Source organism: Pyrus communis, chromosome 5 (genome assembly GCF_041283825.1).
Source record: "Pyrus communis isolate YQ-2024b chromosome 5, ASM4128382v1, whole genome shotgun sequence".
Taxonomy (NCBI): domain Eukaryota; kingdom Viridiplantae; phylum Streptophyta; class Magnoliopsida; order Rosales; family Rosaceae; genus Pyrus; species Pyrus communis.
Window position 1 is genome coordinate 4,059,551 of NC_142569.1, and position 15,877 is coordinate 4,075,427.

The window sequence follows — 15,877 nt, forward strand, 5'->3', positions numbered from 1 at the left end:
TCCTCTCCTTTTCAGCCCAAATTCGTGCCTCCCCCTTCACCCTATAAATACTTGTTGCCACAACACTCAAAAACCACCACTCTCTATCACAAATTCACACCACCCATCCACCACACCTCAAGAGCCTAAATTCACACAAATCCCCATTGTTGGCAGCAAGGAAGGAAGGAGGAGCCACCTGGAGTGTTTCTAGGTGTATTCTATCTTTGTTTTTAATGTTTAAGTTTAATTATCTTTGTTTTGCGAACATGTGGAACTAACTTCTTTTTAGTTAGAGGTGAATTCGAAGCCATGATTATATGGTTTATATGAATTGATTACGTCCAGTTATTGTTTCTTAAGGCATGAATGTGATTTGCTTATCTAAGTTATTAAAATTTGTTTATGTATGTGGGTTGGGGATCAACACTTAATTTGCATGCATGAATTTGATGCTAGAGTATGAGGGGGTTTCACGTAAGAGTTATTCACTTATATTCACAAGTAGTGGAGGTTGCTAGTCACAATCGTGTTAAGTAAATCCTTGGTATGAGCCTCATGCGTTTCATAGTAATGAATGCCTTGTCAATGCTTATGATTTTCACAAAACTTAATGACTTTTGATATGTATCTTTATCATGCGTTTCATATAAGGAACTTGAGAAAGATAATTTGGTTTAGATGCGTATTCCATCTAATTCAATGAAATAAGGAAAATCTGATGGTTAGTTGTGTGATGCAATTAACTTGGGGCGTTGTCATTCATAGTCTAAAGGAATAATAATTGGAAATTGGTTCATATGCATATATCATGTGTGGAGAAGGACCCTCTAACTAGCCTTTCACCCATTTATTTCACTTAAATTCGTTTTTCCAAAGTATTTTCTACAAAGTTTTTGTTTTAAGTTTTAAATTCATCAAAAACAATTCCCCTTTCATTTAGTCTTGTTATTTGAGTCAAAATCTGTTTTCTTTGAGTCTTTTGAGTCAAGTCAAGGTTTATTTTCGTCCAAAACACTTGTTAGGTCTAAAATTGAGTCTTTTGGAGGGTTTGTCGCTGTTTTGAGTGTTTTAAGTTAGTTTAGAGTCTATAGAGTCTAGTTTAGTGTTTTTGAGTCTTAATTGTGTTGATTAGCATCCCTTCTAATCCCCGGTCTAAAACGATCCCTACTTTCATATACTACAATCATAGGGTTTTAATTTGAGTGTTAGAATATTTCACATCACAAAATTACAAATTGTTTTAGGGAATTCAAAGTTACTATTTTAAGTGTAAACAAAACTTTCATCTTAAGAAGTATTTGAGTGTGCTCGCTTAAAATTTGTCCATCACACTATCAAATTGTATTACACGTACACAAATTATAATAAACCAAATATACTATTACAAACTTAAGTTATATTAGAATTAATAAAACGGTGTGACAGTCAAACCAAAAAATTAGTTGTAGGAATCTTGGGTTGGTCTGATTTTTTGGCAGGGGTTTGACTTCAAAATCCTTTACAAGGAAGACCAGTCAACTGAGAATCCTCTTTTAGTTTGTGTAGTTCCATACAATACACACATTTTACACGCGTTTTGAGGCCACTTTTACAGTCAACGGCAAGAGCTGCCCTCCTTCCTTCGGCTCTTTGGTACAAAGAAGAAGAAGGCAAAATCCCCACTCTGTCTCGTTGGCCTAAAAAGCCAGCCAGCCAGCCACTGCAAAACACCAAAACAGAAAGCACTTTTTTTTAACACTTTTGTATTTCGAATGATTCCCCCGTCCAACTAGAAAACACCAACAACGCCATCGATTTCTTTTTCTCTTCTTTCTCTTCGCCAATGAAAGACAAAGACCCTTCATTTCCTATGGAATCCTCTGCTGCGGCGGCGAGAAGCTCCAGCTCTGCCGCGCTGACCACCACGCTCTCCAACTCAATCCAGGCTCTGGGTCGCGGTTTTGACGTCACTTCTGATATCAGGCTTCTCTACTGCAAAGGGGCATCCGGGTCGAGGCTGGTGATTCTGGAGGAGGATCAGGGGAAAGATCTTGTTTTTTCTGATGGGGTTGTTGTGCCGAATGTGCCCATTGATGTTGAGTGCGCGACGGGGAAGAGGTCCATTGATAGAATTCATGCCTGCAGCTTCCAAGAGGTGAATTTTTATCCAATTTCGGTTGATGGGTTTTGTTTTTTGTGAGTTTGGATTTGAATTCTGTGATTTGTTTTGGGTGTTTTTGGATTTTCAGAAGCTTCAGTTCAGTATTGGACTTGTTGGGAATTGAACTTTCTTGGTTGTGGTCTGGTTGAGTACAGAAAGTTATAATCTTGGTTTGTTTTATGTTGGATAATGTTGCTTTGCTGGGTTTTTGTGGTTCTGGGATTAGTTTGTTTTCGAAATCATTGATTCCGCATATCGTATTTCATGGATTTCTAGAATTCTTCTAGTTTTACTCCTGTGTTAAATTTGAATAACCGTACATTCTGTCTCAAAATTATTATATTTTGTTTGTGTCATTCAATTGCTAATGATTTGAAAGTTCGAAAAGATCATGTCTTTCTCTTCTTCCAGGCTTCTGAGTTGTTTTTTCTCCATATAGGTTGTCATGAATTGTTTTGTGATATGCAGAGAATAGATTACTCATCTGTTACGGAGCAATGCACTACGAGCTAGTTAGGCTAAAGTTCTAGTCTGAATGTTTATTTGAGCTCGTTAGGCTAAATAAATCATATTTCAGTGTTGGTGTTGTATTTTGATAATGGATTGTACAGTGGGTTAATAGCCAGCGTAATTAGTCAATGTACTACGCAAAACATAAAGAAAACTGGGAAAATGTTGCATACTCAGACAACATATAGATGGCTAAATAAAGAAATCTGACATTCGTGATTGTTTGAATTCAACTGTTTGTAGAGTTTGCTAAAACTATTTGGTGCATTAGAGAATAAAATTTTACGGAGATCCTGTAAACATGCTTAAAGATAAAGTTTGTTTGGTTACTACAATCCCAAAAAGCTTGAGCAGTTAGGATGTGAGCTAGCAGTTAGTATATATTCTAACATAGCTAAGTTTGGATTCGCGTTTCTTAAATTACATTTTCTCATTTGAAATATATCTTCCCCGTTGTGGAATGAATAGTATCTCCTCCTATTTGGTCAGCATTTGGTGCATGCATTGGGATTTCGACTTGCTTCTCCTAATTATAGCAACCATTTTACCTTCTTGTTATACGACAAATTTTGTGAACCTTTGGCTTTGATGCTTGAAATTTCAGATGGCAGAATACTTCAACAAGAAATCAGGTATATCAGGGTGCATTCCTCTTGGAAGCTTCAATGCCATGTTCAATTTCACCGGTTCACGGCAAGTTGATGCAGCAGCAACCAAATCCCTCGCCATGATTGGATACTTCATTCCCCTATACAAAGTTAAATTAGAAAAGGATAATTTAGTTTTGCATGAGGAAATCAAGCGTGCTGTTCCTTACTCATGGGATCCTGCAGCTTTAGCAAGGTAAGCAACTAAATATGATAGAGTATAAACATGAAATGTCTGTGTTTTTGCAATTCTAATCATCTCGGTAGAAAGTCAATTACCAACAAAATTGATAGGCTAATCCCTACAACTCATGTCCTCTCTATGCGTTAAACTAATAGATATTTTCGAGGACAATTCAACTTGTCAGTACCTGATTGCTCTTTTTGATACCTCCTTTCTGTCATTTTCTGTTCCTACTTTGATCAGTGGGTTATAAAATGCAACTAAAGAGCTTGGTGATGAAAAATTGAATGATTAACCATTAGACCTGTGTATGCTCAAAGCCTCAAACTAATGGCGACGCACTTGATTCAAAATGGTCTGGATATGTACTTAAAGATGCTAGTAACTGTTATTGAAACCAAACTTGATATGCACTAACAAGAAGGATAATCAATCAAATTTCATTATGTTGGGCAGTTCTTATAGTTACATATTTCAAAGAATAATTTTGGACATGGCACCCCATCAATTCATATTGAAAATTTAAATTCAAAATGTTCCAAACTGCAATATTTGGTGATGCACAACTGCAGGGTGTTCCTTTGATAAGGTTACTAGATCTGTTGGTCTGTACAACACCAGAATTTTGATACACAATTTTCTTTCTCCTCTTGTTCATTTTTCAGTTTTATCGAGAGTTATGGTACCCATATCATCACGTCTGCAACTATTGGTGGAAGAGATGTATTCTATATCAGGCAGCACCAGTCATCTCCTTTGTCAGCGGGGGACATTGAGAATTATGTGAAAGACATTGGTGATCATAGGTTTGTGGACTCAAAAAGCCAGTCAAATCCAGGCCCATTAAAGTACAAGGATAAGGTTTGTATCACTGGTGTTTCGTCTAAAAGTCTCATGAAACTTTTCGCCCACTCTTAAAATAATTCTTGATGAATTGTCATTTCCAGTGGATTTGTTTGTGAATATCCTTAATTTTGTGTCCTTCAGGATGTTACAGTCATATTCAGGAGAAGAGGGGGTGATGATCTTGAGCAGAATCATACCAAGTGGGCTGAAACTGTACAACTAGCACCAGATGTGATTAACATGACATTTACACCCATTGTTTCTTTGCTTGAAGGAGTGCCTGGAATAAAGCACTTGAGTCACGCGATTGAGTTATATTTAGAGTGTAAGATCTGATCTAAAATGTATTTCATAAAAAGTGTTGACTTTTATTCCAATCTGATGACTAAATCATTTTAATTATGGTTAGCTTGAATCGTTTGTCTAGAACCTGAAACTTGGTTATATAGCTAGAAGCATGCTTACCTGTGGCTCCACCTATTCAGGTGTTGGAGGTGTTTTTGACATTTATTATATGTTTGTCATTGTTTATACCAGACAAGCCACCAATCGAAGATCTGCAGTATTTCTTGGATTTTCAAATTGCTCAAGTATGGGCCCCGGAGCAAAATAATTTGCAAAGAAAAGAACCTGTGTGTTCATCGCTTCAGTTCAGCTTGATGGGTCCGAAGCTTTACATCAGTCCAGATCAGGTACATTTGTTGGTTCTCATTAGTTCTTTGATGGCTATTTTTATCAAATTATTGTGTGGGAAAAGAAATGACTCTTTCATTTCCTTATATTTGTACACTTTCACCCCACCTTAACTGAAGAAGTTTCTTGACACTGCAGGTAACAGTAGGCCGTAAGCCTGTCACTGGGCTTAGACTAAATCTAGAAGGCAGCAAACAGAACCGACTGGCTATACATTTGCAACATCTAGTGTCCCTTCCGAAAATTCTTCAACCCCATTGGGATGTGCACATGGCGATAGGTGCACCCAAGTGGCAAGGTCCTGAAGAGCAAGACAGCCGTTGGTTTGAGCCAATCAAGTGGAAGAACTTCTCCCATGTAAGCACTGCACCGATAGAGCACGTGGAAACCTCTATCGGTGACCTCTCTGGTGTTCACATTGTCACTGGCGCTCAGCTTGGTGTATGGGATTTTGGTGCCAAAAATGTATTGCACCTCAAACTCCTCTTCTTTAAAGTACCAGGCTGCACAATTAGGCGGTCTGTTTGGGATCACAACCCAGCCACCCCGTCTTCTGCACTGAAGACGGATGGTTCTTCTTCGTCACATTTAAACAACAGAAGCTCTGACGATAAAAAGGAAAAACTAGCAAAACTAGTGGACTTGACGGAAATGTCGAAGGGGCCGCAAGATATACCAGGTCATTGGTTAGTCACTGGGGCTAAGCTTGGAGTCGACAAGGGAAAGATTGTATTGCGTGTAAAGAACTCGTTGCTGAACTACTGATCATCGGCCTTTTTCCCCCTGTAATTGTAGGCATTCCACTAAACTTTTAGTCCGGCATTCTTTGCACAGGCAACCCCTGTTCTGTACATTTACTTATTTTGTTTCTTAGACATCTTCAATTAATAGTCACATCATTGTTTGTCTGAGGGGTTTTCTTCTTGAATTGGTTGAGAAGACAATGTATGTTTCTGAATAATTATAATTTATATACATTTTTAGGTAATATATGAAGTCATTTTTTCAGTGACATCAACCCTTGCGTATGACCATCGACTAGAGAGTTTGCATCCATATATTTCTATGTTTTCAATTCCATCATGAACAGTTTTCCGTATCATTTTACACATTTCATTTTTATGAAAACTAATGAAAAGAGCTTGAAAACTTTGAGTTTTAACGATAAGGATAAAATAAAGGCTAAATTGAATAGTACCAGGTTTGATTTTTTTAGTGTAAAAATGTAGTTTTTTTATTAAAATGAACAGTACCGCGAACTTTCCGTTAAAACTCTCTTGATTTTTTGAGTTAAAAAGCATCTTTGCTTTGAGAATTTTGAGTTCGACAGGTGTTACTAATTCACCTACTATGATATTGTTGAGCGTATTTCATGAACTAAGGGTATAGTATTGCAGTGTGGCCATCATATATTGAAAAATCACTATTTATAAAACTTGAAGGGAAGTTCTTTGATTGCTTTTGTGCAATGGGACAGTATTAACTAGTCTAGTGATGGAAACTATGTACTTAAAGGAAACTTCTTTACGAGACCATCAATAGTTGACTCAGCCTAGTGAAGAAAACTATGTCAGGCACTTGAATCACTTTTATTTTTGTTTGCTTATTGTTGAGTTTTTACCCATGCGTATTGAGTTCGAAACTCTCATTTCTCTAAATTAATGTAATAGTTTTGGACTCTCCCTTCTCACCTTAATAATATTATTTTTTTTAAATGATAAACCAGAATTAATTCACCTAAAGAGGAAAGAAATAAATCAGTCACTTCCACTAACCTGTAATTAACACTAATCTCTTAACACAATCTTATTATTATTAACATGATTGGATGTTGGATGAGTTTGTAATCTTAATGACAGTTTTTATGCCATCTGCGAAATTTATTGTCTGCTCCAACATGTTGATGTGAATCTAACAGTTGCAAGAGTGATTGCATAAGAAAATTTCTTACCAAATGAGCGAAATTGCAGAAATCATCTGGTGTGGCGTGGATCAAACGTCAATGTTACTCTTGTGGCGAAAAAACCATTTGACAATATCTTTGTGATTAAGCGAGTTATCAATCTCAGTCAAAGTCGATCTTTGCATCTAAATTATGTCGAGCTTTTTTCGTGGGTCTGTCATATATATGCATGGTTGAAAGGGTCCTTTTAGGACATGAGACTCATGACTGTAAAATGAGGCTTGAACTTGTGTTGTTCGAACAAACATACGTAAAGTTTACATATGACCTACGCCGCAGGAATCATTAGCGCAGAGCCATTAAATATTCTATAGCTTGGGCGAGACTGGAGCAGGCAAGTTGCTACCTGTGAGATAACGCAGCCCACATCTGACTTAATCATCCTCACCATCATAGGTTAATCTAAGTATTAAACAGTGTTTAAGTATCTTCTATTCTATTAAGAGAAGAGCCCTTGTTAACTTTTTCCCCTTTTTTCAATTTTGCCCTTACTTTTGAATACACAATATTGACATGAGGAGGGTAAAATAGTAATTTTGTATCTTTTAACAAAATGACAATTATATCCCTATTTTTCCTATTTTACCCTCGCTTTTGATGCACAATATTTACATAAGAAGGACAAAAAACAGTAATTATGTAATATTAAGATAAAATATGCACTTATTAAGAGAAATTATCTCACCATCATTTTTTTCATACTCTTTTTAAAATTTCAAAAACTAATCAGACTTCTTAATAAAAAAACAAAAAGTAAAATGAAATTGTTTACACACACGGAATGTGTGCTCGTCGGCTAGTATTATATAACACAGTGTGAACCGTTGAGATGTTTGTTCTAGAATCTGTCAGCTGTGTGTTTTAATCCTTTTCCAATAACAACATACAAGTCCTTTTTAATGCTAAGCCCCATAGTTGTATTAGCCTGACAATTTGCACCAATTAAAGGGTTTTTTTAATTAGCTTTCGCTAATCATGTACGTGGAAACTATTCTGCTCTTGATGTGAATGATTAATTTGCTGCAAAAAAAAAAAAAAAAATTAATTGAGAAAGAGGCGGATAGTAGTGTCCAAAAGCAAAGGCTCCCCAAGGGCAAAAGACAGATTGGGTGTTTAGATGCTTTTGGACTTGGGTGAAATGCAGGACTCTTCTTCTTGTAATGTTTCTTTTGTGAAATTTGAACTTGAAAGTGCCCCAAAGATTTTGGATTGCACTCAATCCCTTGTTGAATACTTCATACGTACTCATTTCTTTTACCTATTCTTTCTGTGTCGACAAGAAATTACCAACATGTATTAATTGGAAATTTAAATAAAAAATTAAGATAGTAATTTTCACACATTTATTTTTTCTCCATGCAATTATCCCAATTTTTCTAGTTTTTGGATTGATTAAAAAAATTTAAGAAACTAAAAATGAAGAATAAATCAACGAAGAAAAAAGCAAAAATATGAAAGACTACTACCATATTTTATTTTTTTCTTCATAACACTACCCATAATTTAAACACAAAAAATTGCTTAGGCTTTTGGAGTATGACATGCCCAGTAGGGTTTTTATTTTACAACCACACGAAAGCCAAAACCTCAAGATTTTGTAGAAGAGGGCGAGTTGAATTTTTACCCTATCTTAAGTAAATACGCCATCATTGGAGCTTCAAGTCCTCACCTTTTGGTAAAAAAATTATTATCCACTTGTTGATACCAAAAAAGTATGATTTCATCTTCTTTTTTTAAGAAATGCTAAATGGGTAGCTCTCACTCTGTCGTCCTTATTCAGGTTTCCTCTTGGACAATCTTGACAATGTCTTGGGAATCTCTTACTCAAGGTCGGCAATGTTATAGCAAAACATGCACCAACATTCCAACAAATTAAAGGGCATTATGGGCATCACAAGTGGTCGTTACGCAACTTCCAATTAGTCCCAAAGCCCATCTGTGTCAAAGTCTTATATATACGAACCTCAGTTTCCATTAGCCTCTCATCCCTTTTCCAAAATTCATACGTCTGTTCTCTTTAGTACCAGAGAGAGATCACTGCAATCCTTGTATCTAGTTATGGTAATTTTAACAAATTAATGAGCACATCTGTTCATGTTTTCTTTCGAATTCGACCTTGTTAATTATATTCTCTTTGATTTATAACCTGCAGGAGAAACTTGAGCTTGTTGAAGGGAAGGTTGATTGGAAGGGAAGGTCAGCTGTGAAATATAAACATGGAGGAATGATAACTGCTGTGCTCATACTAGGTACTCCTTTAGTACACACATTATATACATGATCACTTTCTTTTCTTCTAAGAAAACGACATTCTAAACTGGTCTAATGTACAGGAAGGAGATTAATTCTGGCATAAGAGGAGGGACACACTGTCCTAACTAACTAGTATAATCTACATCTGCTTACATGATCACCATAAATGCAATAATATGTAGTCCTTAAATAATTTACAATTTTGGGGTTGTTTTTATATGTTGCAGGTACATTTGCTTTTGAGAACATGGCAACTCTTGCCCTGGCTGTGAACTTGGTTACCTACTTCAATGGGGTCATGCACTTTGAGCTAGCAGATGCAGCTAACCAACTCACCAACTACATGGGAACTGGCTATATTCTGTCCATTCTCATGGCCATCCTTGCAGACACCTTCTTTGGCAGATTCAAAACTCTTCTTATTTCCGGGTGCCTCGAGTTTGTGGTATGCACGAAATACTCAAATTACTCATCATTAATAGCAAAATATACACAAATACAACGAGTTATGAACCTTTAATCAAATAGAACTGGATGGATGCTAACTACACAATAAGATGTCACTAAATTGTTTTGAATACAACTTATTGTCTGTTCAGTGACGCTCAGTTCTATTTGTTTATAATTCGCAATTGAATTTGGTTTAGTAATTGCATAGTTTTGTAAATTTTCACTTTAGGGACTAGCACTAATGACTGTGCAAGCTCACTACCCTAAACTGACGCCACCAGTCTGCAGTGTCTTTGATCCAACTGCAAAATGTGAAAAAGTTGAAGGTGGAAATGCTGCCCTTCTTTTTATTGCTCTCTACATTATGGCGGCCGGAGCTTCCGGGCTGAAGGCCACGTTACCATCACACGGTGCCGATCAATTTGACGAATCGGACCTGAGAGAGGCAAGGCAGATGTCTAGCTTCTTTAACTTTCTGTTGCTAGCAGTGTGCTTGGGTGGTGTAGTCAGTTTAACCCTAATTGTGTGGGTTCAAGACAATAAAGGATGGGATTGGGGATTTGGGATCTCTACTATCGCCATGTTCTTGGGCGTCGTCATCTTTTTCGCAGGATTGCCGTTGTATCGGATACAAGTTATCAGAGGAACTAGTGCTTTAGTTGAACTTATACAGGTTTGTTTTTCTTTTGTCAACCCTTTAAACACTAGTTCCAAGTCATTCTTTCTTTTCTCTGTTTTTCTTTTTTTGCTTTATACAAGCGAATATGAGGTGGGGGAAATAACAAACAAAACTTGGGTGCAAAAACCTTCTTTGGATGCTTATAAAGATTGATTTTTACAAGTTAATCCAAATCAATATAATCGATTGACTAAGTCACTAAGATGTAGTGTACATATTTTTTTTTTTCTTTTAGTAGAGGTGGCAAATTAACCATTGAGTTGTTAATGGGTACGCGTTAAGATCCGTTTAATTTGATATCACCATAATATAAAGATGAGGTTGATAGTGGTGATGATGGTGCAAGGTGAATTCAAACTAAATGAGTTTTATTGGGTACCCATAAACAACCCAATCAGTTGATTTGCCACTTTTACATATTGGTGCTTGGTTGGAGGTCGGCTTAAGGAAGATTCTTAACTAATGAATATATTCTTCCAATTCAGATCGAACGTTAATCACAACTAGCTAACTTGTTGCTCATGTTCTTTTCAGGTGTATGTTGCAGCCATCCGCAACAAAAATCTTAGCCTTCCTGAGGACCCCGCAGAATTGTATGAGATTAGCAAAGACAAGGAAGCTGCTCTTGAACAAGAATTCCTACCTCACAGACCCATTTTCAGGTACCTTACAAAGTTTTACCGAAATATATGATCTTCCACCCTTGAAATAATACAAAATTAGGGTGTTAACTAAGAACGTTCGTACACTCATAAATGATTAGATTTCTATATCAATTTCTATTCAGATGTTAAGCAAAATATATGATCCTCTACCATTGAAGAGGGATAAAATTAAGCTTGCATTTCCATGATTTTTAAATACATTTTTTTGGTGGACATATGGACTTCCATTATTAGTCTAGCGTTGATCAATTAGTACCAGATATCTGCTAAGTTATGTTATCGGTTGAACTGGATTAAAACCGAACATTAGGTCATATTTAACCTAATTTACAATTTTCATTCAGTCTCACAATAAAACATGCCAAATTGTTTGGTAACACAATTGAATTTCTATTCCGTCATAAGAAAACTTCTTGTTAGCTCCTTGCCCAACACATAATTGAATTTTATTCAGGTTTTTGGACAAAGCATCCATCCGAAGAGGGCAAGTTGATGAACAACAGCCTCCAAACCCATGGAAACTTTGCAGAGTCACACAAGTGGAAAATGCAAAAATCATCCTAGGCATGGTCCCAATATTTTGCTGCACAATTATAATGACTCTATGCCTGGCACAACTCCAAACCTTCTCCATCCAACAAGGTCTCACCATGGACACAAGTATCACCAAACACTTCAAAATCCCACCAGCCTCACTCCCCATCATCCCCATTGTCTTCCTCGCCATCATAATTCCTGTCTACGACCGTGTCTTCGTCCCCATCGCAAGTAAGTTCACCGGCATACCCTCTGGCATAACGCACTTACAGCGCGTAGGGGTGGGTTTAGTTCTTTCATGTGTTTCCATGGGCGTGGCTGGAATCATGGAAGTGAAAAGAAAAGATGTGGCAAGAGAGCACAACATGCTGTTGGCAAGGCCGGTGGTGCAGCCATTGCCAATCAGCACATTCTGGCTGTCTTTCCAGTACTTCATTTTTGGAATCGCTGACATGTTCACATACGTAGGGCTTCTTGAGTTTTTCTACTCGGAGTCTCCCAAAGGGTTGAAATCAATTTCAACTTGCTTTTTGTGGAGCTCCATGGCACTAGGGTATTTTTTCAGCACCATTTTGGTTAAGATTGTGAATAATGCAACAAAGGGTGTCACAAAAAGTGGAGGCTGGTTGGCTGGGAACAACATTAACTTGAACCATTTGAATCTTTTCTATTGGTTGCTTTCATTGATGAGCTTGATCAACTTCTTTATCTATGTGTTTGTTGCAAAGAGGTACAAGTATAGGCCTGGGAGCCCCATGCTGGTTTCAAAGGAGAAGAAGAAGGAAATTGAGGTTCATGAGTTCTGAGAAGATTCAAGTAAAAAAAAAAAATAGCAGCTATTATATATATATATATATATATATGGTTTAATGTAATGTGTGAAAATTGGATAATGTATCCTAAATATGATATTTAGGCCTAGGACGTTTGTTTTCTTTCAGCTAGCTAGTGTCTGTGATCAATTAATTTGTTGTCCATCAATGAAAATTTTCAATTCCCACACCTTCCAATAATTTAATTTGATTGATTATTTACATAAATGATAATCAATGAAAAATCTAGAAATAACTATTATCCATCTTCAAAAGTTATTCATGATATTCAAGATCTTATACATAATTAAGTTGCAAGTCACCAAGTAATTCATAATTATTATTTGGGAATTGCTAAGAAGACATTCTCAAAGTGAGACTCTCTATAGACTTTATGCCACCTCACAATTTAACATTAATTGTCGTGCCAAAAATTTAAAACATTGTACAAAAAATGAGGTGGCAAACAGGTCATGGATGGTCCCACTTTCTCTTATTATTTATTCAAAACATAATGGGCAATGTTATTTGACACACAAAACTAACGCACTTGCTGACACACTCTTTAGTCTAGATAGCAACCATGTATAATGATAAGTGTCACTTCTATTAGAGTGTGTATCAGTTTTGTGTGTCCAAATAATTTTATAATAATATTACTAGACAATTTAGACTGTTAGTGTAGCTTGATCAAATTTTGAATGTCATTAAGATGTTAGAGATTTGGGCTGGTTTGGTATTGCTGTGTTTTGAAAAAAAAGCTGCTTCTGCTGTGCTGTGAGAATAAGCAGCTGTGAAATAAAGCAGCAGAGTGTTTGGTAAACTTTTTTGTAAAAGTGCTTTTGTAAAAAAAAAAAAAAGCAGTATTATAGTGTTTGGTAAACTTTTATGTAAAACAGATATGAAAAAAAGCTGGTTTTTCAAAGCTGGATTTTGCAGCTTCTTGTTTTTAGCTTTTTTTTCACCCAAAACTGTGAAAAAAAACTGAAACTGAATGTTTACCAAACACAAAAACAACTCCTAGCTTTTTTTTATACCAGTTTTTTTCAGAATCACCTCAGTATCAAACTAGGCCGACATTAGAATGTTGGATGCAATGTTAACTTCAAATATGCTTAAAATTGTCATAATTGTTAGGTTTATTATGAATTTGACATCATAAGATTGTAGAAAGCAAGTATGATGTGTTTGTTTCATTTCTCACGTATTAATATTTTGTGTTTCACTGAACATATATAAGTTACTGCTAGATCAAAAATCTGTATAATTTACATAGCCGAAAAAAAAAAAGAAAAAAAGCCCATTCCAAAAGAGAGTAATAAAAAGTATTTAGGTTATGCTTAAAGGTCAAACCACCAAGCCCAACACTGGTTTATCTACTCGCATTAGCTCAAGCCGAATCAAACTGCAACACACAATAGTTGTTTGACCATAGAGTGAAACCGATCCAAACTGGACCCAGCCTATCCCTAACCATAAGTATACAATGGATCGAGCAAATCCATCTCAACACAAGTCCTGCATGTTTTGAGGTCAACTTAGCACGATCCGATCCGATTTTAATAGATTGAACCAAACACAGCCTCAACCAGGACTGACTTCAGTCGCCGTCCACGACTATACCGTCGTTTTCGGGTTAAGCTAGCCCTTATTTATATTTTTTGGTCGATTATGGTTAAAGGCTTAATTCGCAATTTGTCGCTGCCTCCGGATGAGGAAAAGCTTTGGCATTCGCATGCTAATGAGATCAAAGCCGGCCTTTAGGTCAATTCTGGTGCACGCAGGTCGACAGGGGTAAGTTATAGGGACGAACCTAGGATTTGACAATGGGGTGGGGTAACTTTAAGGCAAAATTTTTCTTTTGGTCTAAAACTTCATGCCCTTAGTTTTTGTTTGGTCTGAACTAAATTATTCCCAGAAGAACGATCTCAATATCCCCAATTAACTGCTCCCTTCTAGTCTCATCATACCAAAATTATAACACTGATTTTGGATTCTGAGTTTTTTTCCGTGTGCTTTTTCTACATTTCTCTTATGATCATTTCTTCACTCTTATTCATTCTCCTTTTTATATCGTGTATTTTTTTTTATTGCTTACTTTATAGATGTTTGGATCAATCATTTGAATTCTTGTATTCATTGACAGTACTCAAATTATTGTGTTTATTAATAAAGAGAGAGCTGAAAGCCGAGGTACGTTTCATATGAAGCTAAACAATTAGTAGTTAAATGAGCTTAATCTTGCATCTGAGGTTCTAAGCACCTCTCCTCTAATATTGCTTGTAGATAAATAGAAATAGGGCTAACTACATTTAACACCTTTAAGGAATTTGCTTTGAAGTGACTTACAAAATGGACCATAAGGTTTCACGTTTCTCACATAGCATCCTAATGTTTTGTAATTGATCAGTTTATATCTTTTGTCTACTTGAACATCCAATTCTATGTCAAATTGATGAGTTTTTTAGTCTATTTTGTACAAATATGGCTTACTTGTCAACTCAATTGCAGGTTCCATGCTCATTGATGACATGAAGATTTAAATGATTTGTTTGACATAAGGCATAAATTGATATTGTGTTAAAACTTCATGGTGTAATGTGAATAAGTTTAAACCTCATGGCCCAATTTGAAAATCACCCCAAACTTAAAAATACTATAAATTCAACTTTTATTAGTTTTCTCTTTTATTACATTAGAAAGATTTTTTGAACCCTAATAACGTATCTTTACCCAGTCAAAGACTAACTTAGTGCCTAGTGGCTTAGCTTCTCTAAGTTTTTGATATCGTTGTATCAAAAACATAGAAAAGGTAAGTGCCTAGGCACTAAGTCGTTGTTGCGATGAGGATGACCGACGAAAAGAAGAAAAGGGCGCACGAAAAAGCTAACAGTCTCATTGCCAGCCTGAGCTTCCCCGTTACTCGCCTTGCATTGTACAAAACCGACACCGAAGATAAAACTCTCGAATCCTGGGAGAAAGATTGTTGAGTGCACTGTCAAATCGAGTTTTACTTCTCTTACTGCATGCTTATATTTAAGCTTGTAATCAGATTCTATTTCAGTGTCCCCCTCATCTCTTGATCTTTTCTCTTTTTTCCTTGGGCAAAAATTGTCTTGCATGATCAAGAACATTAACAAGTTGGAAGTAGGCTGGGGTTTTTAGGCCAGCTTGTGTTTGTTCCTTAAGCAAAACGCTTGGTTTGGTGACCACTAATCAACTATGATTTTAATATGTTCCATTTTTAAGTTTTTTTAAATGAGACTTTCAACTTATATCCCTCTCAAATGAGTTTGATGAGATTTTTGACCGAGGTTACAATTTTGGTCCAAAGATATAATTCAAATATAAAAACGAAAGTAAAACAAATCCAAATAAAAATGAACGATTGCGTTATACAACAGATTACAAGGCAGATTCATCCTCGTGGGGTGGACTAGGACTTGTTGAACTTTTATTTGTTTCCAATGAAATTAAAAGACCAGTCTATTGATAGAGTGGAAATGGAATTACAAA

The 15,877-nt window shown here is 36.2% G+C and overlaps 1 protein-coding gene and 1 pseudogene across 2 annotated transcripts; both read left to right on the forward strand.

Moving 5' to 3' along the window:
* The first annotated feature begins 1,409 nt into the window (after nucleotides 1–1,409).
* LOC137725967 (MACPF domain-containing protein CAD1-like) lies at nucleotides 1,410–6,014 on the forward strand. The gene is made up of 6 exons (XM_088693845.1): nucleotides 1,410–2,116; nucleotides 3,237–3,475; nucleotides 4,129–4,324; nucleotides 4,451–4,634; nucleotides 4,847–5,001; nucleotides 5,141–6,014. The coding sequence occupies exons 1-6, from the start codon at nucleotides 1,805–1,807 to the stop codon at nucleotides 5,765–5,767; spliced, it is 1,713 nt and encodes a 570-aa protein (XP_088549971.1). The 5' UTR covers nucleotides 1,410–1,804; the 3' UTR covers nucleotides 5,768–6,014.
* A 2,784-nt stretch (nucleotides 6,015–8,798) lies between these two features.
* On the forward strand, nucleotides 8,799–12,551 carry LOC137723521 (protein NRT1/ PTR FAMILY 4.5-like; annotated as a pseudogene). Its single transcript, XR_015961993.1, has 6 exons — nucleotides 8,799–9,026; nucleotides 9,118–9,214; nucleotides 9,446–9,663; nucleotides 9,898–10,341; nucleotides 10,882–11,009; nucleotides 11,467–12,551. The product of XR_015961993.1 is annotated as a protein NRT1/ PTR FAMILY 4.5-like (transcript).
* The last annotated feature ends 3,326 nt before the right edge of the window (nucleotides 12,552–15,877 follow it).

Coding starts and splice junctions, on each gene's coding strand:
- LOC137725967 (XM_088693845.1), top strand. CDS start 1,805: ATGAAAGACAAAGACCCTTCATTTCCTATGGAATCCTCTGCTGCGGCG. Junction 3,476..4,128: donor GATCCTGCAGCTTTAGCAAG/GTAAGCAACTAA, acceptor TTCATTTTTCAG/TTTTATCGAGAGTTATGGTA. Junction 4,325..4,450: donor CATTAAAGTACAAGGATAAG/GTTTGTATCACT, acceptor TGTGTCCTTCAG/GATGTTACAGTCATATTCAG.